The sequence below is a fragment of the Python bivittatus genome, unplaced genomic scaffold (assembly GCF_059951505.1).
Source record: "Python bivittatus isolate LINGU-HERP-01145 unplaced genomic scaffold, Pbiv_v1 ctg000350_np1212, whole genome shotgun sequence".
NCBI lineage: Eukaryota > Metazoa > Chordata > Lepidosauria > Squamata > Pythonidae > Python > Python bivittatus.
This window is the reverse complement of record NW_028277074.1, coordinates 43162605-43187612: the sequence shown is the minus strand read 5'-3', so window position 1 is coordinate 43187612 and position 25008 is coordinate 43162605. Positions and strand designations below refer to the sequence as shown.

At 37.7% G+C, this 25008-nt stretch overlaps 1 protein-coding gene across 1 annotated transcript in view; it reads left to right on the top strand.

The window, feature by feature from the left end:
- Positions 1-25008, top strand: part of MGAT4A (alpha-1,3-mannosyl-glycoprotein 4-beta-N-acetylglucosaminyltransferase A) — a 76600-nt gene that overhangs the window by 43439 nt on the left and 8153 nt on the right. Inside the window, exons 6-12 of the mRNA XM_007428752.3 lie at positions 5411-5457; positions 6167-6280; positions 7474-7549; positions 11414-11528; positions 12876-13006; positions 15541-15648; positions 19443-19636. Of these exons, the coding sequence (XP_007428814.1) occupies positions 5411-5457; positions 6167-6280; positions 7474-7549; positions 11414-11528; positions 12876-13006; positions 15541-15648; positions 19443-19636 (785 nt within the window). The remainder of the gene's footprint in view (positions 1-5410; positions 5458-6166; positions 6281-7473; positions 7550-11413; positions 11529-12875; positions 13007-15540; positions 15649-19442; positions 19637-25008) is intronic.

The following is a 25008-nucleotide window of genomic DNA, read 5'->3' as shown; positions in this document are numbered from 1 at the left end:
TGCTCAGTTTGGCCAGGTGAACAGCTCTTGGAAGAGTCCTGGTTGTGCCAAACTTCTTCCATTTGAGAATTATGGAGTCCACTGTGTTCTTGGGAACCTTTAGTGCAGCAGAAATTCTTTTGTAGCCTTCCCCAGATCTGTGCCTTGCAATAATCCTGTCTCTGAGCTCTGCAGGCAGTTCCTTTGACCTCATGGCTTTTGCTCTGGCACAGTATGCATTGTCTGCTGTGACGCCTTCTACAGAGAGGTGTGTGCCTTTCCAAATCATGTCCAATCAATTTAATTTACCACAGGTGGACTTCAGTCAAGGTGTAGAAACAGCTCAGCAATTATCAAAAGAAATGCGAGACACCTGAGCTAAATTTCAAGTGTTGTTGCAAAGGGTCTGAATACTTATGCCAATGTGATATTTCAGTTTTTTCTTTTTAATAGATTTATAGACATTTCTAAAATTCTGTTTTCACTTTGTCATTATGGGGTACTGAGTGTAGATTAATGAGAAAAAAATGAATTTGGATGATTGTAGTATCAGGCTGCAACATAACAAAATTGAAAAAAGTGAAGGGGGTCTGAATACTTTCTAAATGCACTGTATATATTTTCAGGCTGTTCTAAGGTTTATCTCTTAGATGTAATGTGGGATTGGGGGTGAAGGGTAGAAGGCAGATTAAGATTTTACTTGTAGATCTTGGATTATCTGAATATATTGGAATCATTTTTTAAACAATGGATACAACAAATTATTTCTATTTTTGCCCCCAACATTGAGATGAAATGCTTGTGAAGGATAACTAGGATCGGATTTCTGTAGATAAGAAGATAATGAGATCCATTTGGTTCAAGCACTCAGTGCAAATTCCCAGGTTCAGTCCTTTCTAACTGCATAATTTTTTCATCTGGCTTTAGTTGATAGAACTTTGAGTTTTAATAGAGAAAACTATAACATCCAAACCTGGAATATGCCCATCCCACAGGTAACATGTAGGTATGTTTCTTGTGTCCTTGTTTATCACTTTCACACAGCCATTATTTCCACTCTCAACTCCCTCAAAAACAGTTTTAAGATAACCTATGACATATTGAAACTTGTGTCCTGCTCAAGTCTTGATCAAACTTCAAACTTGCTGAGAACAAGCAGTAAAAATAACTGCTTTGTCCTGAGCTATCACAGGTTTTGCACTAAGAAAACTTTTCTCCCTCCACAGGAAATAAAAATAAATTGCTTGTCTTCCTTATGGTACTTGAATGGGATCTTTAAGCAAGCAGCTAATGTTTTGACTACTAAATTGTATAATCGGTATTAGCCAATTGATGACAAGACAAATGAATACAAATAAATGTGAACGTGCTTTGCTGAAATGAATTAAGACTAATTCCAGGATTATTTCTGAAGAAAGAATACAATCTAGAAATTATGGTTAAATTAATTTTCAGAATTGCCAAACTTTATCATTATTGCAGGATCATTCAGATCAACATAAATCTAGTAGCAGATTTCTATTCTTAACTTTTGGGATGTATTGAAATACAATGTATCCCAAAAGTTAAGAATAGAAATCTGTGATACTGAGGGGTGATTAGAGTGCTGTTTTTATCAGCTGGAAAGTTTTCTTAATGTTGACATGAACATTCATTCACAAGTAGTGAGCGCTATATATATTCTGTTCTCATTGCAGATTTAACTTTGGAGCATATATTACATTTAGACTGAAGATAAAAGTTAGCAGTGAATCATCAGTAGCATGCTACATGAAGTTCAGTTTAGACTAGAGAAAGTAAAATAATCCAGTTAGTTCAAAGGGTCTTATTTCACAGATAAGAGTGCACAGATCATATTCTAAGAATTGTCTGTTTCTGTATAGTGTCCGAACAAAACTATAATGTTTTTCTTTGCAGCAGTATATTGCAGAGGAGATGTGGTTGAAAGAATTGAGAAAATGGGGTGACAGTAGCAAATCATTATTAAGTGCAGCTGTTTGAGGCATAAGATTTGTGGGATTTCACGCAAAAAATGAAAATGTCCTCAGATCTGTTTCTGTTGTCAAAATATACAGTAAGGCTTTTAATGGCATCCAGATGAATTCTAGACGAACTGCACAAATTTGATGTCTTTTGGTGTGGAATGACTTTTAAGGGTATGGTAGAGTCGTAACTGTGACGCGTAAGGGAGATTGCTTAGGTAAGCTTCATTAAAAATATACATGTACTTCTTTGTGAAAGGGCTTGAATTGCACAAAATGAGTACTGTTGAGTGTTTTACCATTAGGGGAAAATATATTCTGTTTGCTAAAGGCAGCCAGTTCTGCAGAAACAAGGCTGGGCTGTTATAATAATTTGTGTGTGTTTAATAACGGAAGCTATTACTGGCATTGAGCCTGGAGTAGCTCTGAACTTCATTCAGGAGTTATGTATCTCATGCAGTCTGCTTCTGAACAGCGTATTAAAAAGGGTAGAATTCCATGTGTGTAAGATTAAGACGCTAGGCATCCTGTGCCCGCTTCTAATGTGCAGCATGTTTTTCCCCTTTGTGGTTTGTGTTTCTGAAACAACATTTTGGTGAGCTTTGGGTTGTGGCTGGGATAGAAATGGCAGGAAAGTTTGTTTCTGTCTGCTTCTTTCTGGATCTAACTCATGCCTTCTATGGAAACTGCTCGGTTTGAAGTTATAGAGTAGTTGTTAGGGTATTCCAATTTTCCTTTCTGGCCCAACAAACCAGAATCATATCAAGTGAGTGGTGAACTGAAACATTTGCTGTTTATGAATTGCTTAGAACAAATACACTGGATTATTGGCCTTCAAAACTTTTTTGTTAAGCCAGTTTCTTTATATGGAGAGATATATTTAAATTGAATTGGGTTTGATTTTATTTGTTTAGCTGTATAGATTCCTTTCCTTTCCTTTCCTTTCCTTTCCTTTCCTTTCCTTTCCTTTCCTTTCCTTTCCTTTCCTTTCCTTTCCTTTCCTTTTTTTTTTTTTTTTTACAAAGGACAGCATGATGGCTTATGGGCGTTGCATTTTCAAAACACCTGTTTTAGCATGAACAATATAATGTTGACATGCTTGGATTTTTTTTGAAGGACTCTGAATATTTAATCAATTGATCCAAATAGATCTCAACATATCTTAGTGCCTGCAAAATAAACCTGCAAATCCTGATATTAAGAAAATGGAAATATAAAAATGCTGGCCCTAAATAGCAAGTAATGTTTATTTTAGTGAGCTGCTCGAATTGAAATGGATACTTTGTACCAAAATAAATAATAATGCCTTTCAAAACCCAAATACTCTTACTTAAAGCAGATTCATAATTTCAGAAGGAAAGAGGTGAATCTGAATGGTTAATCAGAATAAGTAAATTATGATGTTTACCTCTAAATGAATATTCTGAAAAATGAAATAATTTGATTGGAGAAAAAAAAATTTCATAAAGCAACGCTTTTTTTTCTCAAAGTTTTGAAAAATCAGTCTTTGGTTGAATCACTTCTTCTTGCCATCATAATATTCTCTCATTATCTTTGTACATCTAGGAAATAGCATTGCTGCAGTTGGTTACTTTTGAGTTAATTCTTTAAGTCAGGCTCCTGGTGATTTTATGGATATGTCCATGTAGTTTACTTGGCAACAAGTATAGAAGTGATTTGCTATTGACTTCATTCAGGCTTTTTTTTTATATATATATATCTTAGTTTAGCTTTTATCCTGATATTCCCAGAGTTCCCACATTTAAGTACTAACCTAGCTGCTTGAGGAGCAGGTGGCAGTCATGGCCAGGAGGGCCTTTGTGCAACAGGGTATGTTATGCCCCCCCATTAAGGAGGTTCATCTGGTGGGACCGAGAAAAAGGGTCTTCTCCGTGATGGCTCCCCCATGGAACATCATATCCCTGGAGATAAGACTGGCCCCCACCTTGCTACTCTTCTGAAAGGCCTGAAGAGATGGTTTTGCCAGCAAGGCTGGGGATCCCAGGTTGATACGGACCCCATCAAATGGCTAGTTTGAATGTGTTGTTGTCACCAGGGGGGTGGGGTGGGGTAGTGGGTTTTGTATTTGGGGTCTGATTTCTGTAAGCTGCCTGGAGTCACTGTGTGTGAGTTGGGCAGCCATATAAATTTGTTAAATAAATAAAAACATACATACCTACATATCTCATGTTTCTGTTTAAAAATCTCAGCTGGCCAAGATGCTGGGAGGATATCTTAATGGCATTTTTACAGTCTGGTACTTTTCACAGTAGCTCTAGCCATGATTGCAGATTGCTGTATAGAACTCCTCTCTGTGTGTACCTGGTGGTAGAGAAACAAATAGTGAGCTTGAACCCAGAGACTGGGATTGGATGAGGCAATTGTGCCATGTATGCTACTTATGCATACAGAAGAAATCATGCCAGGCTCATTTTTTTCACAGAGATGATAAAGCTAACTAGAAGGATTTTAATTGGGCTGCCTGGGTTCTTGACATAGTTGGAATGCAGTGATTGCTCTGCTTGTGTGTAGGACAGTGTTGTCCAAACTTGGCCACTTTAAGATGAGTGGACTCCAACTCCCAGAATTCCCCAGCCAGCATGGCTGGCTGGGGAATTCTGGGAGTTGAAGTCCACTCATCTTAAAGTGGCCAAGTTTGGACAACACTGGTGTAGGAGTTGGGAGGCACAGCTAAGTGCAAACAAAGGCAAGAGAAAAACAGGCCACCCATGAGCCCCAGCGTTGCAATTCCCACCCCCCACCCCTGCTCCAGTTTTGCTTCAGTTTCAGTATAAAGGCAGAGATAAGCCATCCCATAATCAAAATAAGCAGACATCATGGGGAAGGACAATTCGGAGCTGGGAGCAGCACAGACTGTGCATGTGGAGAGGCCCTGCACTCTTTGCAATGCTTTTCTGTGTTCCGTTTCAGGTACAGTACCCAAAATATATGTGCCTATTGTGTATTGTGAATGAAGGACCTCTCTTTAAATGGCTGCTTTTCTCAATCGAACACATGGAATCGGAGGAAAGACACTTTTTCTAACTATCTTGATTTCGATTTTGCCAAGAAAAACTGTGCTTTAAAATATCACAATTGAGGTGAAGCATGGGTATTGTGTTTCCATTCAGGTGCTGTTTGACCTCATGGCTCTAACACTGGCATTGCTTAATTAAAAGTACTGTAAACATGCTAAATGTATAAAGGCTGATTGTTGAATTGAACTGAATGTTCTGCTGGCCATTATCTATGACAAGAAAATAACCCTTTGGTATGGTATGTGTTAATGAATGAATACATTTGGGAGTTCAATGTCATGCTAGCCTTTTGGTTGAAAAATAAGCATTGGTATTTCTGCTCCTACTTGAAGAGCAAAAATGGGTGTACAAACTATGCAGTTGTCAAACTAATCATACTATGTGTAAAAATGTTCTTTCCTTTTTTTCTAGACAGATCTTGATTATATAAATGGTGTTGTAGCAAACCTCGAAAAAGAGTAAGTTCAATTTATATAAGTTACCCCTGAAATATTTTGGGTTATCTGCTTTTTACTATACAACCTAGAATTCAAAAGTGAAATTTCTACATGTGCTTGTGTAATACATTACATCAAACAGTTAAATAGCTACCTTGAACACTGAAATAACTTCCCTTCTAAAACAGCAAATGGAATGACAGTATAAGATTCAGGCAGTCATGAATAGGTTACATCCACATGAAATAAACATTGCATGATATCCACATTAAAGGTTTTATGTTAGTGCTAAAGTATAAAAGAGACTGCCTAAGTACTTAAGTTAATATTGGTTAGTTTGTAAAATACGTATCTATTTCTATAGACTATTCCATTGATAATTGCAAGTGCTTTCAGGCAATATGCTGTATTAATTCTATAGATATAGAATTTCCAACCTCAAAACTGTTTTTCAAGGAAGATTGAGACCTCTTATGGGAGGGAAATATCAAAGGGCTTGGTGAACATAGAAGCCACTTCATTCAACTTTGGCCCCAGGCAGTACTGACAGTTTTATACGTAGGTTGACATCAGCAGTTGGAGTAGAATATATTAAATTGCCCAGTGCTCCCCATTTTGTTTCATGGCTGACTAGAAAGTTGAACCCAAGTCCAACATTTAACACATTAGATGTTTGAAGTATAGTGCTTACTTGAATATAAAATAACAAAGCTGACTTTTCTGACCCCAGGTTTTCTACAGAAATTCGTTCTGGTTTAGTGGAAATAATAGCTCCCCCTGCATTCTACTATCCTGACATGAAAAACCTGAAAGAGACATTTGGAGATTCAAAAGAAAGAGTCAGGTAAGGATTTTTTTCTTGCAGGTGAGAAACGACTTTGGTCATCACAATCTTAACAGAGATAGTCTAGGGTACTGTTAACTTGTATATTGGATTTGAGAATATGGGGAACACTAGGCCCAGAATCAGGCTGCTGAGTATCTACATTGCATGTTTTGTATCCAGTTTCTTTCCTTCAGATATGCAGGAACTACCATTTCCACAGTCCTCAACCATTGGCCAAGTTGGTTAGGGAATGTAAAACTGCCCATATATGGAGGGCACGTTCTTGAGGAAATAGCTTACGTTATTCTTCAGGAATATTTATCTTCAAACATGACCTCTTGTTGAGTCTTGGGGAAAAATAATTGAGAAGGTTTTTTTCCACACTTACATCTGATCTTTTATCTTTTTCATGATAATGTTGTAAGTTTTGCTGTTGTAGCCTTTTTTTGGGTGTGCAAATCTTAGCTTGGCATTGTGTTTATTTTCATTGGATCTGGAACTTTTTTGAGCTGCTACTGTGGTATTTGGTGACTAAGCAGATATAGCAGAATATATTTTGGATTAAATAATGGCTAGAAAAACATTCTATAATGGCTATTGTCTCTGCAATTCTAGCACTAGAAGCACATGTTTCTTCAGTAATGTCTGCTAGGACTTGGGGCAGATTTTAAACAGAACCATTGTGCTACTGATTAGGATATAGGGGTACACTTTTTTGATATTAGATACATACCAAACCAAACTAAATATGACATAGGAGAACCATGAACAGGATCTGCAGTACTTTTGAAGGACGTTGTCCAAAGTTGCCCTTCTATTGGCAAAGGGAACTAAAGTCCAGCAAAGCCTCCTGTGCTAGAGGAAGGAGGGTAGAAAACAACTTTTCACTGATGGCATTATGTTGGACAGTCCCCCAAACCAGCAGAGCAGATTTTCCCAAGAAAAGGCATGTAGGAAGCTATAAAAGGAAAGGAAATTCAAAAGGAACTTCTGTCCACTGATAGACTTCCTGTAATGTTCCAGGGAAGTGGTTGATGGTGAGATTCTTGGGAATCTGTGTGGGTGTGGGAGACAGAGGGATTATCTGTGTTCATTCATTGCTAAAATAAACACTAAAATCCGTGTTTATGCGTCAAGTCAGCATCAAGTCAGCCTATGTTTTGTCTGCCTGCTCACATGCAAAATCAATAAAATGAAATATTTAATTTTAGATGGCGAACAAAGCAAAATCTGGATTACTGTTTTCTTATGATGTATGCACAGAAAAAGGGTGTTTACTACATTCAGGTAAATTGCTTTTATATTCTGAATTATAAAAGCAAATATCCAAAATGTGTTTTAAAATGTATAACAATGAACATGGCATACTGAATATTTCATAACATAGTTATTTATCAAATTGCCCTTTAGGCCTAATAATGTTTATTATAATACTAGTAAGTTGTAATATTTTATTGTTTTATAAAAATATAAAAATTTTATATAAAATATAAATAAATTAGCTATTATAGTGAAATATTTCAATAAACTAATGAAAAATAATGGAAGATAAAGAAATAGGTTTATTTAAAATTTTAATTTAAAATTAAAAGTGCCTTTTTGTAATTATTTGAAATTTTAAAAGGGCCATAGGCTTCTTATGGATGAAGCCCATGTAGTGTTTTCAACTTCAGAAGCATCCATTATTGTCAAACTGTTATTGTTTTGTAAATTTCTTTTGGCCTACCAGACATGGCTGCAATAAGACCATAGTTATAGATACACACATGTTTAGATTTTCAGCCCCAAAACAGCTAACAGTAATTAAGCAAAACTAATTTAGTCCACCAAGCAGTTGTGTTGGGGTTTTTTTTTTTTGCTTGAACAGGGATTAGAGGCAAAATCTTAGACAAATTATGGAACAGCAGAGTTACTTTATACCTCTGATTTTTATATCACTGAAAATCCAAATTTACTTTCATAAAGAGTTAATGTCCTCAGACTGATTGTTATTTGAAGAAGTCAGGCAAGTACAGAGAACCAAAAGAGTCTGTAGGATGATTCTATTTATCAATCCATGACTTGGCAATAGAAGATATATCCAAAATCTGACCCACAAATCTAATCTTTTCACACCAAAAGACACCCTAGCTATAGGTTATTCTTCACTCAGTTGTCCTGCAGGAATATTAAATTGTAGGGCTTTGCCATGCTTTGGATTCAAAGGAAAAAAATGGGTTTGGGATGTATGGGGTGCTCCACTTTGCCCTAGAAAAAGACACAGGTTGGTTTAGTTAATCACAGACAAGCATCTCTCTGCATGTTCTAATGCTCCGATTTGCCTTTGAATCCAAAGTGCCACGTAACTGTATAAAGCTGGCCCTGGTATATACCCACCCCTTGTTTAGCAACTACCTCGGTTAGCGACCATTCGCAAATATGACAGTAATAAAAAGTTCATTTTCTGACCAATGCGTACATTTATGACCAAATTTTCTTCGCTTGACATCAAAACACACAGGAGTGAGACTAACCCTGGCGTAGCTGTACAAGAACGTTAAATAAGACAACACCAACCAGTGATGTTTGCAATGTTTCTCTCTCTCTCTCATTTGTTCACTTAGCAACCATTTTGCTTAACAATCTGGTCATTGGAACATAACTCGGTCACTAAATGAGGAGTGGGTGTACTTGTCTTCATGTAAAGCCCAGAATTGCATGGAGGGAAGAGAGAGACTGCTCCTTGACTGCTTTTAGTATTCCATCCTTCTTTTTGAAAGATGTGGTAGCCATCTCATAATAAAACAAGAACTTACAATGGTCCTGTCCCACAAGATAGTGTTGTACAAGTACTGGTGCCTTTGGTCTAGATGCTCCTGGGCACTTAAGGGAGAAAGCAAGATTCTCTGTATCTTGCTTTCTTCCTCTTCTTTTCCCAGAATACCTTTGAGATCACCTGGGGTCAGAAGCATCTGAGGAGAGGAGTGGAGCAAAACAGTATTATTGGGAACTAGTGCTTTCTTTTCCAGCTATATGCTCAGACAGATTTTAACAAGAAGGAAGGAAATGAAAAAAGTTTTTCTTACAATGGTGACTGGGTTCTGAGTAGGATTCTGCATGATGTTTACTGTTGGGTGGAGTTGTTTGTCCATGTTGCTGAGCATTTGTATGTGAAAATTTCTGTGGGTCATTTCCAGCTCAGTTTTCACCCACCACACTCCCAGTCAATCTCTCTATCTAGATGAGAGCAAGTACACACACCACTCAGCCCAACTAGCCAAAAATATAGCTTGACCTTTATTTATTAAACATCAGGAAATAGCAAAAACATTTAATTGGCAGAAATGGATGGAAGGCAGGCAAAAGCAGAGAGAAAGAAAGATACAAACAACAGGCAAGAATTTACATTATCTATATATCTGCCTAAATTTCAAAAGGCGCAGACCTTCCAGAGCTACTGGAAACAATACGGTGAGTAATTATCATAGACAGTCCCAAAGGAAGTGGAGATTGGTTATTCCAGCCTTAACCCTTTTATGTACATGAGGACAGCAGAGTGAAGATGGAAAATAGGATGCCAGGTGATCCATCCTTTATTCTGCACCATGAAAGAAACAGTTTGGTGGACTGGGATGATGCATCCAACAGTATGTGCAGTTTTGCAGAGGAATTGCTTGTATGTGTTTGGCACTACTGGTGTATCTTCTGTGAGCACTTGAGAATTGTTGCCTGGGGTAATTTAGGGTGTTGCCCTTACCTTTAGCAGCATGTTGTTCTGGCTTTTAGAAAATGGGAGGGTGAAGTGCATATGACTTTTTGTTTTGCTTTTGGGGTGGATTACAGATTTTATTGCAGTGTTATCAGAGTTGTCTAAGAGTCTGACGTATATATTCATCTGAGCACCACTGGGAAATATTTGGCTGTGGCATGCGTGCTCTCAAATAGATGTTTTGGTGTTTAGGGCTTAGCCTTCTATCTTGGACCCAGTTTGTTTGATAACTAACGACAAGCACTGACGTTGATTAATTTGCAGTTCCACTTGTTAAAGCCCATCTTGCGTGACTGGAAGTTCTTTGTGCAGGGCACTTTGTGCTCCTCTCCTGCAGCACCGGCCCCAATCCCTTTCCATTCCATTCCCAACTTTGTGAAACAGATTTTGAGGATGTTTTGGAGTAAGAGCAGGGGAGGTGGACTGGCAGGAGAAGATGTTTGGATACCATGAACAGATAGGCAGGCCAACCCTCCTTATAAGATACCAACACAAGACCAGTAATAACAACAGATGTATTGTTACAGTCAAGTAGCCAAGACAGATACTTGGCACATCCTGCTCTGTTTTTCTTTCTGATTTAATACATGGATTAAGAGCACAAACCTGTGCATAACTCCTTAAAAGTAAGTCTCACTTAGCTCAGTGGGACTTAATTCATTTTCTTCCTTCGGAGTCTGTATAGTGTTGCAGTCTAAATTATCAAAATAAAATTGAAATATCAAGGCTTCTTCTTTTTAAATGTAAGGCTTGCTAAGGCTTTTGTAGCAATGAGCTGGGGGACCCAGATGTGTGGCAGCAACTGCAACATGGTTGTCTTGATTAGTTTGTTGTCTGTTTTGGCTGTTTACCTCAGTTGCCAATTATGTGTGTATTACTGTTGTGTTGTTATATGGTGTTTTTAATTGCTGTTAACAGCCCTGAGTCATGATTCTGGGATGGGCGGCCATATACTGTAAATCAAAATAATAATTAATAAAGAAATAGAGAATGGGTCCCATGATATTGCCTTCATCACACCTATAGCCTATGAGTGAGATAGCCATAACTGTACTACTGTTAAAGTAGCATCTTCCCTCTTATTATTATATTGTCCAAGGGCAGCTTTGTCTCCTATTCTCTTGGAGGGAATTCAGATGATTATAGTGGTTTGAAACAGAAGCAGTAGAGATACGATAGGGATCAGCAGTAGAGTCAGCAAATTTCACATCGGGATAGGTTTCTGCTGATTCAGGGGGTGGGCAGAGAACATTTAAAGTCAGCAGTAGGGAAAGGCCCAGTGATGGCTGGGTTCTCATGTGTCTTTGAATCTGAAATGTAGTCAGCCTAGTGCTCCCACACACAACCACATTCCTCATTTCATTTCTTCTGTTTTGCTTGCTTGCTTGGCTTGACTCCCTTAGCTTGAGGATGACATCGTTGTCAAGCAGAATTATTTCAGCACAATAAAAAATTTTGCCCTTCAGTTGTCATCAGAAGATTGGATGATTCTAGAATTCTCTCAGCTGGGATTCATTGGTAAGAAAAAAACAATCCGTTTGCAATTTTAAAAAAAGGAGAAGGAAAGAAAAGCACTGTGAAATCTGGGTAGCTAGATTAACAACCCACAAAAAACTTCCAAGATTCTTTTCTAATATGAAAATATTAGTCATAACATTTCCTGTGTCATGCCTTACCAGATTATGTGTAGATAGCATATAACTTGTAACAAAACTCAAGTGTTAGAAAATAGAATAATGTTATAATTATGCCTGCAGTTCTTAAATATGGTAAGTTCTAAAATTGAAGTAGAGGACTTAGATGGACTTCAGTCATCTCAACAATTTTATATATAGATTAAGACAAATGAAAAGCAATGTTTTAAAGGCTTTCCTAATATCTAATTTCTGCCTTTATCAAGGCCAGTGATTCAATATTTTGCCCTTGAAACCATCTTCTGAAGAGAGAATCTATTTTTACTGCACGTTAATATTAGACTGATAAAAGTATATTTTAAGATACAGGGACAGAACCTAGCTTTCCTTAAACAGAGTGTTACTTTTCTAAATCTTCATTAGTGGGAGCATTATAATTTCTAGCAGTTTTGGTATACTGTGTGCAGCTATCAGCTCCCTTTAAATTGACTAATGGGGACAAATGTCTAATCTCCAGAGGGGGGAAAAGGGACAAAAGCAGTGTTGCACCAACATGATGCAAACTTTCCCTTTCGTATGAGTGTTGTGATGCCACAGGTACATACGAAAGGGGCAGAACTTTTGTCAAAGTGGTGTGATGCTGCTTTTGGCATTTTGACAAAAATAGTGACTGCTGCAGATGCTCATACTTCCACCTCTGCTGAAATGAGTGCAACAGTCCTTGTTTGAGGAGGACCGCCTTCACCCAAGAAATCCTGCACGTGCAAAAAATGCCTTAAACAGACTGGAAGAGGTATCAGAGGTGTAAGAATGTTAGTTCTGCTAGAAAAGAGTAGAGCATGAAAGGCAGTTGATTGGCACCACATTTCAAGAATTTTTATTTCTAAAGGGACAATTTAGAGCATTTATTGTTAAGAAATTGGAAGGTATAGATAATTGAAACATAACATGTATTAGTTTTTATTAAAAGTCTGAAAGCCAGTGCATCTAGGCAGCAAATTCCTTGCCCCTTGTGTCTTCAGCCTATCTTTTTGCCTAAATGAACCTATTACACTAAACCATTCTAGTGCAAATTTACTTTATCTTATTGTGCTACATTATATAAAAATAACATCTTGCACTAATTTGCTGGTGCAGAATTTGAATATCAGGGTTTTTTTTTCATACTCTTTAATGGCACATTAAAGTTCCAAAGTGCTAAATTATTGTTGATACATCTTATTATTTACAGGTAAAATGTTCCAGTCTCCAGATATTACACTCATTGTTGAGTTCATATTTATGTTTTATAAAGAGAAACCAATTGACTGGCTCTTGGATCACATTCTTTGGGTGAAAGTGTGCAATCCTGAGAAAGATGCAGTAAGTTGGCTTCAGAGTTGAATATTTCTGAAAATTCTACCTATGCAACATGATTGTAAGAAAATATAGTAAGAAACCTAGTCATAGTTTATCAGCTCTTTTCTAAATTATAGTTTTCTGTAGCTAAACAACTTTTATTGTACTATGGAATGTTTAATAAGATATGATGAATAGCCCAGATATTACCAGGAAGAAATCATTTGGAGCTGTGCAAAGCTTTTGGACAGGCATTTTGAAAAGCATGTTAATATAAGTGAAGCACCCTTTTTAGAAATGTTGAAGGAGCTGCATCTTCTAGGAGGTTTGGCAAGGCTGCTTCAAAAACCGTCTTTGGCTGTCTGCATGTGCATACAGAGACAGCAGCTCTCTCAGACTGCCAGAAAAGCGAGGCAGCTCTGTGTGCACTTACCTGTAGAGACAACCCCATAACCTTTGAAGCCTTGTAGAGTACTTAATGCAAAGAGAGATGCTTTACCTGTGCCAGCACATTTTGCAAAGCACCCCTTTAGAAAGCTTTGCACAGCCCTACTATACACACACTGTGGAGGCCAAGTAGTATAAAGACTGGATTATCTCTTTAAAATATTTTAACTTCTCCAACTGTGCCTCAGCAGATGGCAAGCAGAGAATAACCTGCAGCTGCAGTTTGAACAGCCCCGTCCCCCCGTCCTGCCTATCAGTTGCACATTGCTGAAAACAAAGCTGCCAGGATGTATGGCATATTCTAAAATATGCCATTTTCTTTGGCATGCTATAGAGATTGGCGGGGGGGGGGGCAGGCAGGGAGGGAGATTCCCATGAATCTTCTTTGGGATAAACATGCATTTGTGTGAAGGTATTCCACCCTGTTTTCCAAATGTAGACTCCCTGCTACCATCATGCTTCGCAGCCTGTAGACTGAAAGCTGCAACAGTTGAAGTATTTACCCGTGTTGAGGATGCCTAATTAACATAACATTTTGCTCTGTGTAACAGAAAAACCAGTCAGCAAAGAATCTGCACAGTTCTCATAATTACAAATATAACTGCTTTGCATGTTGGGCTGTGTGATTCTCTTGGAAGTGGCATAGGTTCTTCCCCACACCCCAGGCAATGCGCTCTTCTTCTGTCTGTCTTCCAGGACAGGAGGGGAATATGTCATTAGGAAAACCACTTCCTCTTGGTGTTCCTCTAGCACTATGTGTCTCTAACAAGGCTGACAGAGTGATTGACCTTGTGTGGAGCAGTGGTTAGCTGCTGCTGCTGCTGCTGCTGCTGAAGTGAGGAGCAGGAATGGAGAGGCAGTTCTTCTCCTTTTTCACTGCTGACTCTGTCTCTGCCTTCCTTGCTCCTTCCTTTGCTTGCACTTCTGTAGGAAAGTGCTGCTGATAGTCCTGACAGCCGCAGTAGCAAGGGAGTAGGGGCATGGAACAGAAGTGTTCTCAATTCCACTTCTGAAAAATCAAGCCAGAATTCCTTTTAAATGATCCAGAGAGCAACTGGAGCTCAGAAGCTGGAAGGAGAGGTGAGGCAAGAGTCCCCTTCAATGGGGAAATGGTTACTTACGAATCCTGCAGAGTTTCTCCATTGCAAAAAGCAAGACAGATGCTTCTGCAGAGCGGGGTATGCCACAGATAAAGGATAAAATTGACTTCACATTGACAACAGCTCCTAGAGACTTCCATTAATAAGTTCATGCCATTTTCTTAGCCAGAGTACAGAAATGATTTTCCATTGTCTACCTTTGGGTTGCTCTTTAACCTAAAATAGATATGTTCAGCTGTCAAACACAGGCAGCGTCATGAGGTCTTGGAGGTCAGGAATGGTTTTTTGTATGGCTGCAAAGTTCATGTGTAGAAATGTTGGCTGTACCACCCTACTTGCCTAGGACCTATATCTTATAATGAATTTTATTTCATGGCCTTCAAAATGAAGTGCTTTCTCTGATGAAAGAGAAATGAGATATGGAAGCAAATCTTATGTAAGATATATATCGCAATGTGAAGAAATTATTGAAAGGAGAAGACAACAATAGATAAAATAGTTTAAATTATACTAAAATATGATATTACATAGCAAAATCAAATCTTAGGAATGTGGATTGATTTATCCAATTAGAGTTTTCAGACCAAATCATAACAATAAGAATAATGTCTAATAATATATTATTATATTAGACATGACATTTTTATTTTTGATTTTAATTAAGTGCACTGGGTACTTTAAACAGCAGGGTGATATTGCAAAGTGCAGAAGTAGAAAGCTAGGGTTAGAGAATTTTTTTTTTTCAGAATTGGCGTTTGGAAATCCTAGCAGCTGTGAGAGATGAGTGATAAACTGTTCACTACTTCCCATGCAATTGCTTAGCAAAGTTCCTTTTGTAGTGAAAATTTTTGTAGTGGTGGGAATATGTTATTTTTATTCTGAATGAAATCATGTCTGCTAAATAAAAACTAGATAAGAATGCAATAAATGGTCCACATCACCAGTTTTTAAGCCATGTATAACGATGATGTGTTTTATGCTAAAAAAGATTTTCCCCCATTTTCTTTTAAGAAACATTGTGATCGCCAGAAATCAAATCTCAGAATACGCTTCAGGCCTTCACTTTTTCAGCATGTGGGTCTCCACTCTTCCCTAGAAGGAAAGATTCAAAAACTCACAGTGAGTACTCATAGAAAGCAACATATACATACACAAATTCTTGGAAACTTGTTCATTAATCAGTCTTAATTAAGAAATACATTTTAAATACAATTGTCTCAAAGTCTGAGTATAAGAGATACTCTGCTTGGCAAACCACTGTGTGTTAAAAATTTCCCTAGCTGAAAATCTCTATACTGTTTAATAGCAAACAGAATGTAGCTCCTTTGTGTTTTCTTAAATTAAACCCTATTACTAGATAATGCTTAAATTATTCTATTTTCATACAGTTTCTTAAAAAACCTAATGCCTTGGCCTCATACATATTTCATTGTATGATGTATTCAGTTGTTTTAATACTGAGCCCTAAAGTACTTTGAATAACTATTTGGAATAAAATGCAAATTTATTGAGAAATAAATATCTTTCCCTTTATCTGGGGAGGATCCTAGATATGGCCTACTAAGCTGGGGTAAACCACATGGTTTACATACCATGTGATTTTGTGCTTTGCCTTCGTAAATGTTCAGTTTCCAACTCTGACATAGTTTTCCTGAATGTGAAGTTGTGCAATATGTTAATGCAACATTCAGCATTCCCAGCCCACAGGATCAGTTCATCTGACAGCAGATAACTAGAACTGAGGTCTAATATCTCTGGAGGGTACCAGGTGTGGGAAGCCTTGGCCAATATCTCTGGTTACTATTTTTTCATTATTATTGAATTTATATCTCCCCTTTTTTTTTGAGTGCTAGGTGGGGTTCATAAAAGTTTCACTTCATTTTTATCTTAACAACCAGGCTGGGAGAAAGAGAGGGAGTGTGATTGCCCAATAGGTTTTGTACTCAAATAGGATAAACCTGGGTTACTTCAATAAAAGCCCACTGCCTTAACCTCTACAGTGCAATGGCTTTACAGGTAGTCCTCACTAGCAACCACAATTGGGACCAGCAACTCCATCACTAAGTGTTGTGGTCACTAAGCAGAAAAATCACACGACCATGACTGACTTACGACATCACTTCCCATTCGGTCATTAAGTGAGATATCAAATGACTGCACCTTGCAGTTTTATTTCTGCATTGTCTATTAACTCTGCTTGTCGCAAACCAGTTGGGAAGCACACTAATGGCAATCACGTGACTGCAGGACACTGTGACGGTCAAAAATGCAAGGCTTGGTCATAAAGCTGGGGTTTTTTACACCGTTGTAACTTTGAATGGTTGCTAAATGATGTAGTCAGTAAGTGAGGACTACTTGTAATATAGCAGGATTGAGAAAGACCTCTGCAGCAGCACAATAGAACAACTTCCAGTTTGAACATAGGATATGATATGATAAAACAGCTTTATATGTGAAGAATTTTAATGCGCAATTCATATATAATTTTTAATTAGGAAAATAGATTACTGCAATTTATAAAAGTTAGCCCTCGATACAAGCTTTGGTAATTTTTTTACACTTGGAAAAAAGAAGGGAACACTACAATAAAATTAAGCAAGATAAACATTGTTTCAGATTAGAAATTATCCTATTTTTTTTGAGGAGAAGTACTTGTTTGTTAAATAAACTTTTTAGAATAGCATACTAAATTAAAGCAACATTTGATGTAACTTCTGGAAGAGATGAATAATATATACTAGTTGCCTCTGAATTTTCTTTTAACCTGAAGTAAGGCAGTAGCAGAGAACCATATTCAAGCTTCATAAATACACTGATCAATCACAGCTGTGCAAATTTTTTTTTAACAGTGCAGCTGCGCAATAGTTACAATATTCAGATTTCAAATTTCAAATTCTTTATTTCAGATCACTATTCCAGACTGAATAAAACTTATTAAATAAAACCTTCAAATTAGAGCTACAAGATAGAATATACAGAGTAAAATAAAGCGTGCAAGATAAAATATCTACAATTGTCCTTACACTACAGGTAGTCCTCAATTTATGACAGCAATTGGGACTGTAATTTCCATTGCTAAGTGATGCAGTTGTAAAGCGCGACTGCATCATTTAGTGACAGCAATCCCTGCAGTCCCAGTTGCCATTATTAACTGAATCCTATGGTCATTAGGCAAGGCAATTTCCTGCCAGCTTCTCACAACCAAAGTCAGTGGAGAAGCTGGCAGGAAGTTGCAAGTCCCAGCCTCATAGGCAGGTAAGTGGCTGCTGCCAGGTGGGGGAGTGAGCAAGGGGGTGCATAAGAGGCATGGCGTGGGTTGGGAAGGGTGCATGAGAGGCGTAGCATGGTTCAGGGAGGCTGCACAGGGGTACAAGGGAGGTGCGGCGAGGTCGGGGAGGATGAGCAGGGTTGCTTGAGTGGCTGACATGTCACTAGTGCACAGGATCTGGGAGAGGGTCCGCGGGTGGGGGAGACTTACTCCAGCGACTTGTGGCCTTCCCTGCCAGCTTCACCATTGACTTTCTGGAGAAGCTGGCAGGGAAGGTTGTAAATGGTGATCACGTGATCCCGGGGTGCTTGGCAACTGCTCATAAGTGTGAACAGGTTGCCAAACATCCAGATTGTGATCATGTGACCATAGGGGTGCTGGGATGGCCGGAACTCTGAGGACCAGTCATAACCACCATTCTTTCAGCGCTGTCATAAATTAGGACGGTTGCTGACCAAATGGTCATAGGTCAAGGACTACCTGTATTTTGCTGTCAGCAATATACGAGCGTTACAAGCTGCAAAAACAAACTTTGTAATGGTTACCTTGGGGTCCTTATCTGCTAGTATCTTCATTCCATCCCAGAAATGAAATTAGAAGAGGCTTCAGGAGCTCTTTGTGTATGTCTTGATAGAAATTACAATAGAGTATGAGTTTATGTTTCAGTTTTACCATCAGTTTTACAAGGGCAAACCCTTTCCGCATATGAAATTTTATGAAATTTTCCATCCAGCTCTGCTGATGGTATAATAAAACTCCCCTGGGCATTTGGAGCAACCTGAGCAGTGTGCATATGATGCTTCCCAGAATGGTGTATCCCAAAGCCCAAGTATCTGAAACTGGGGACCTGCTCTATTTTATGTCCCTGGATGCAGTTTTTAAAAACCCCTTGCAAAACACAGGACCTTTGTTTTTTCGTAATTGATCTGTAATGAATATTCTTTACAGAAATGGGCCAAAACTCCCATGGCCCTTCTGAGACCTATCAGCATTTGTGATAATAGGACTGCATTGTCTGCATAAAGCAGTATAGATACGGGTCTGCTGTCCAGTTTGGGGGATGAAAATCTCCCTAGTTAACGGTACTAGCCATTGTGTCGATATAATAATTAGCGATGGGGCAGAATGCACCCTTGTTTAACCCCCTTGCTGTATCAGTCTCGCTCTCAGACACGTATCTTTGTATAGTGCTTGTATTAGGGTCAGCAACTGCTCATCGATGGTAGAAGCTTCCAGTTTCTTCCAGAGAATTTCCCTGGAAATAGAATCAAAGGCCTGCTTGAAATCAACAAGCAGGGCATAAAGCACTACTTTTGGTGCTTGGGTGTACTTCTCATTCAAGTGAGAGAGAATCAGCCCTTGATCTGTAGGGAGGTGCTGCCACGTTGCCATCTTCCCTCCCCCGCACATTTTCCTATATGTTATGGGAGAATATTTAATATTTCCAGAGGAAGTATGTAGGAGAGCTTTTCACTACAATTTTATCTAAGCAAAATGTGTCATGGAAAATTGTCACAAGTGATTTTTATCAAGAAGAATTTAATAACCTTGAAAAACATAGGAAACTTATCTACTGTATTACACATGTATACTTTTCTTTTTTATGTTGTTCCACACTTAACATTATATCTTGTCTTTTTTGTAGGATAAAGACTTCTTGAAACCATTATTGCATAAAATTCATGTGAATCCACCAGCAGAGGTTTCTACAACATTAAAGGTCTATCAAGGGCATGCTCTTGAAAAAGCCTACATGGGTGAAGACTTTTTTTGGGCTGTCACACCAACTGCTGGAGATTATATCTTGTTTAAATTTGACAAGCCAGTTAATGTAGAAAGGTAACTGTTTTGTTTTCACTTTAATAGGAGACATCTCCTGAGCTGAGGGTTAATATATGCTAGTAGTAATTTAAAGAGTGATGACACTAGTTTCCTGTAGTATCCCAGAGGATGAATGAATAGATTACTACTTGGAAAATTTTCTTGAGAATTTTTTTTTGGGGGTGGGGGTGGGGAGAGAATAAAAAAGAAGAATGAAAGAAAGAAAGGGGTTGAATGAATAGGATAGGCTATATTGTGGGAAGATGAGAGGAAACAGGAATCCCTGAAACCAGGTGAGGCATCTTCCCTGAATGGAAGTCTTCTCACTGAAGATGTATTTGCTTAATTTGGAGGAAGCTTTCATCTCCCTCAACCCTTTACCTCCTATTTAGCATTTTCAGGGGCTAAATTTAACTAATCTTGTTTCATCTATTACAATCTGCTTTCATGTTTAGTATGAAATGATGGTAGCCCAATTCAAAACTGTATAATTAAAAATATAGCTTGCAGTTTGGGCTCCTTTTGATGTAACTTATATTCTTGCAATGAAGTACTCATGCTACAAAACATATTAAAATATTAAACTGGATATAAAATTAAATGATTTATGCATTAGTGATGCTGTGACTTTTAAATGAATTCTACATTGTGATTTAGTATTTATACATATCTATGTAAATATTTATCATTTTAAATATATATGAATCATACCTTTTAATATATAACTGGTAACTGTTTACTTCTTTGTGTGAAAGTGTATAAAAGTAATGAACTGAAGATAACAGCAAACTCTTTAAGATTCATTTTGTAGAACACCTCACTGAGTTAATATATATGCATTCGCATAACAATTTATGATTATGCTTACCTGATGTCATGTTCAATTGGATGGGGAACAAGAATCTACAATACTGAAAATGTCATATGGAACATGGCTGCAAGAAATTTTCCTGCTGTTTGGAAATGATTTGACTGACATTTTGTGTTTAGGTATTAGTATGAAAAAAATGGGATAGCATTTATTTGAACTTTGAATATAGAGGATTGGGCCATCGTAGAAATTCTATAATTTATTCTTTTACTTTTATTTATTGTATAAAATTATATAGACCTTCAAAATGGGTTTCCAAAATATAATGCAGTTTTTTAGAAAGATAATTCTTTAGTCCACACTAAACACTTGCTGGAGGAGTAAAAGTAGATTGGCTCAGTAAAAATAATTCAGAAAAATTTCTAAAATATGGTTGGAATTATTGTGACTGAGCAGTGGTGAACCAACAGTGTCTTCTACAATATTTCCTCTTCTTTGTCCTTCATATGAGAAAGGAAGAACTTCATTTTTCTGTTTTGACTAACCAACAGTTTCTTGTTCCAGGAAAACCTAGGAGACAATAATTTATTCTTATGCTAGCTAATACAAACATGAGTTTCTTGCAGGATTAAAATATAGTTCCCTGCTAAAACTCATATTCTACATGGGGCACTCTTTGGAGGCAGCCTGAAAGTTACAACTAGTCCAGAATGGGCAACTATATGCTCATGGTCAGTCCCATCAATGTAGAGAAATACCACTACTATGGTTACTCAGTTGGCTTCTAGTAGGCTTCCAGGCCCAATTCAAGGTGCTGGTTGTCACCTATAAAGCCCTATAAAACATAGCACCTGATTATATCAGGCACTGTCCTATCAGGATAGAAATCAGTCCATCTGATAAAAACATTGTGAAAAGGCCTGCTAGGAGTCCTCACTCCATGTAAGGTTAAGAGGACATGGACAAGCAAAGAGGTTTTTTCTGTTGTGGCCCCGGTACTTTGGAACCTCTTCCTCCTGGTGGTCTGTGCAGCTCTTCCCTTTTGGCATTTCATAAAACCACCAAAGTAACTCTATTTCATTGTGCTTTTAACCAGAATTGAATGTTTATGATGGCCTTCTTGGGAGGATTTAATGAACTGTATTCTTTATGTTTTCTAAAATCTCAGTTTCTTTTCTCTGTTACGGACTTGGGTGGGTTACAAAAATTATAAAATAAATAAAAAGGTCTGAAAATGGAAGCTTTAATTTGTTGCTTTCATTTGAAAGAAATGAGAAGGGAACTGTACAAGATGAATTTCTTTATGAAAGTCACTCAAAACCAAGGGTAGACAAACTTGGGACCACATTTTGGGGAAGAGATGAGGGTTATAAAGGGTTGTGCAATGGTGTGAAGTGCGATTTTCTGTTTTTTTCTGTTTTGGGAGAAAGTTAATGAGTTATGTTATAGTTATGGTCTATTTCCATTTTAAATTCTCAAGAAAGCGTATTGATGAAATTTGGCAGTGAAATTGAAAAGGATTACTAAGCGCAGACAAAGTTTTAGAGGTTGCAGGTTGCTCTGAATTTTAAGTGAAGGATATTGCTACTAGCCTGAAAAAAATGTTGCGTGCTTTAATAAATGGCATAGAGGTGTTATGCTTATGTGAGGTCTGAAGCTCTTTTTGAAGTGTTCAAAGCCCTAATTGTTACTTTTTGCATCAAATGGTTCATTAGCATATTTGACTCTATTAGAGTGAGGAAGTTTGTGAAACAATTTTGGTGATGGTAGGATAATCAGGTCAGCTTCCATTTGTGGAATTGGGGGCATAAAAAGCAAGAATGATATACAGAGTAACTCTATGAGATGTTAATCTGAAAGCTATTCTCCACTCTGAAATGATAAATTGTACTAATATTTTCATAAGCAGAGATACCACCTAATGGTATAATGAACTGTTTCTCTTAACAGTGTGCCTCAAGTCCATTGGTATGTGAATCTTTCTAAATTTTTTCCCTATTGTAAGCATGTAACAGACCATGTGGCACTTAATTATAAAGGTGACATTGTTGCCATCAGCCCCACGCATCATCTTCTCATAAGTGCTATAGCAGCAGACTGGTTGATTGGGCTCTCCAGAGCAATCAGTTTCTTGACCTGGGGACAATTTTTTAGTTTGTGATGTACAATCATATGAAAAAGTAAGTACATGCCACTGAATTTTTTGACTTTTTCAACATATTTCAATGTAAAGATACTTAATCTTCATTTCAGCAATATTGATAAAGGGGATATAATATAACAAATATCATGTACCCTTTATATTTTGTAGTCCAGTGTGCAATTTAAATAAACATAAATGCAAATTTTGTATGTGGAAAAAGTAAGTACACCATTTATCATTACCTCAAATACCTAAAATTAGAATCAGGTGCACCAGATCAGATGCAAAAGATTAGAGCATTGTTAGAGAGGACCTGGGAGGAACCTGTCTTATTTAAATCTCAGACATTTAGTTTGATTTGCTCTTTGTGTTGAAGTATCTGGAATCACCATGCCTAGATCGAAAAAACTTTCTGAGGCCTTCAGAAAGAAGCTTATAGATGCCTATGACTCTGGGAAGGGATTTAAAAAGATCGCTAAACAATTGGACATTAATAATTCCACTGTCCAGAAGATCATCTCCAAGTGGAGAAGATTTCAAACAACTGCCAAGGTTCCCAGGCTGGGCCAATCCAGCAAGTTCAGCCTGAGAGCAGAAAGCAAGATGCTCGAACAAGTCTCTCAGATCCCAGAATTTCATCACATGATCTGCAGGTAGCCCTTGCCAGTAGTGATGTCAAAGTGCATGAGTCTACCATTAGAAGCTGCACAACTTAGATCTACATGGGAGGTGTGCCAGGAAGAAATCTTTGCTGTCCAGAAAGAACATTAGGGCAAGACTAAAGTTTGCTCATGAATACCTAGGCAAAGACCAGGACTTTTGGAACAATACGCTTTGTATAGATGAGGCAAAGATAAGAGTTATTTGGCCACAGCACCAGAAGACATGTTTGGCAAAAGCAAAGAAAGCATTTCACCAGAAGAACCTGATACCAACTGTAAAGCATGGTGGTGAAAATGTTAAGGTTTGCGGCTGCTTTGCTGCATCAGGGCCTGAGTAGCTCACCATAGAATCCATTATGAATTCTTCATTGTACCAGAGGGTGCTTTAAAATAATGTGAAACCATCTATCAGAAGATTGAAGATCAGCCGAAAGTGGGCCTTGCAACATGACAATAATCCTAAACATTCCAGTGAAATCACCAAAGAATGTCTGGGAAAAAAAAAGAACTTGGAATGGCCAAGTCAAAGCCTGGATCTAAATCCCATTGAGATGCTCTGGGATGATTTGAAACGGGCTGTGCATACAAGAAACCCCTCAAACATTGCATAGCTAAAACAATTCTGCATGGAGGAGTGGGAAAAAATGTATCCCAATCAATGTCAGAGACTGGTAGACAGTTATAGGAAATGCCTACTTGAAGTTGCTGCTGCCAAAGGGGGCAATACCAGATATTAGAGCCAAGGGTGTGTTACTTTTTCCACAGAAGGAAGTGGCATATCTGTTAATTTTTTGTTGAATAAATGATTGCAAAGTCAATTTTTCATAGTTTTTTAAAACTATGATTCAATTACATCACTTTTATCTTTAAAAATAAAATATTGATATGTCCACATATGTTAAAAAAGAAAAAAGTTTACATGGAGTGTACTTACTTTTTCATGACTGTAGGTCCTGGTGGTTGCTCAGTGCTTGGCAAGTAGCAGTAAGAGGAGCAGTGGCTTCTTCTACCGTTGCAACCAGTTGAAAAACAGTTTCTGTGGCAATGGACAACTTTCTGGGCAACACAAATGGCAGCAACACAGAATATATCCCCACTTCCAACCAACCTCTTAAGGCAGAGGTCTTATGCTGCTTCATGGGAGGATCATCACAATTGTTGCTATATTCTACCATAGTGACTTGGTTGGAATAATATAATAAAGTGGCTGCTAATACGAAGTGGCTGAGTGCAAATTGTGAGGTCTTGTTGATACTGTTGCAGTTGTTGCATTATCTTACTCTGAGAAACTGTTTCACAATTCTTGCTATCTCTTGCTTACTATTGTTACCCAATAATAGTAAACCTAGAAATTGATAAGGCTATCTTGTTTGAACTGAATGTTACAATCACATCACAATGTTTGCTCAGTCATAGTTTGGTGCTAAATTAGAACAGCATCAGTTTGACCTTCTGCAAGCTACCTTGTCTGAATTGCATTCCAATTTTCAGTCTTTTAAAATTTATAATCTTCCACTATATTAATTTTTTCATGGAGATTTTATATTCAATTTTGTTTCTTGTTGTTGTAGATAGCATACAATAAGGATAGAACATCCCGTAATCTTGAGACATTTCAGATATAGCTCTTACAGTTCAAACAATTTGAAGTGCATTAGGCTACTAAATTTTGTGTAAGGAAAAAAACAGGGTCATTTTGAGCTCAAAATACTTTTGATAAGATTTTAACACCAGTGGAACACTTCCTGAAAGTAAACTTTTTCAGTAGATAGAA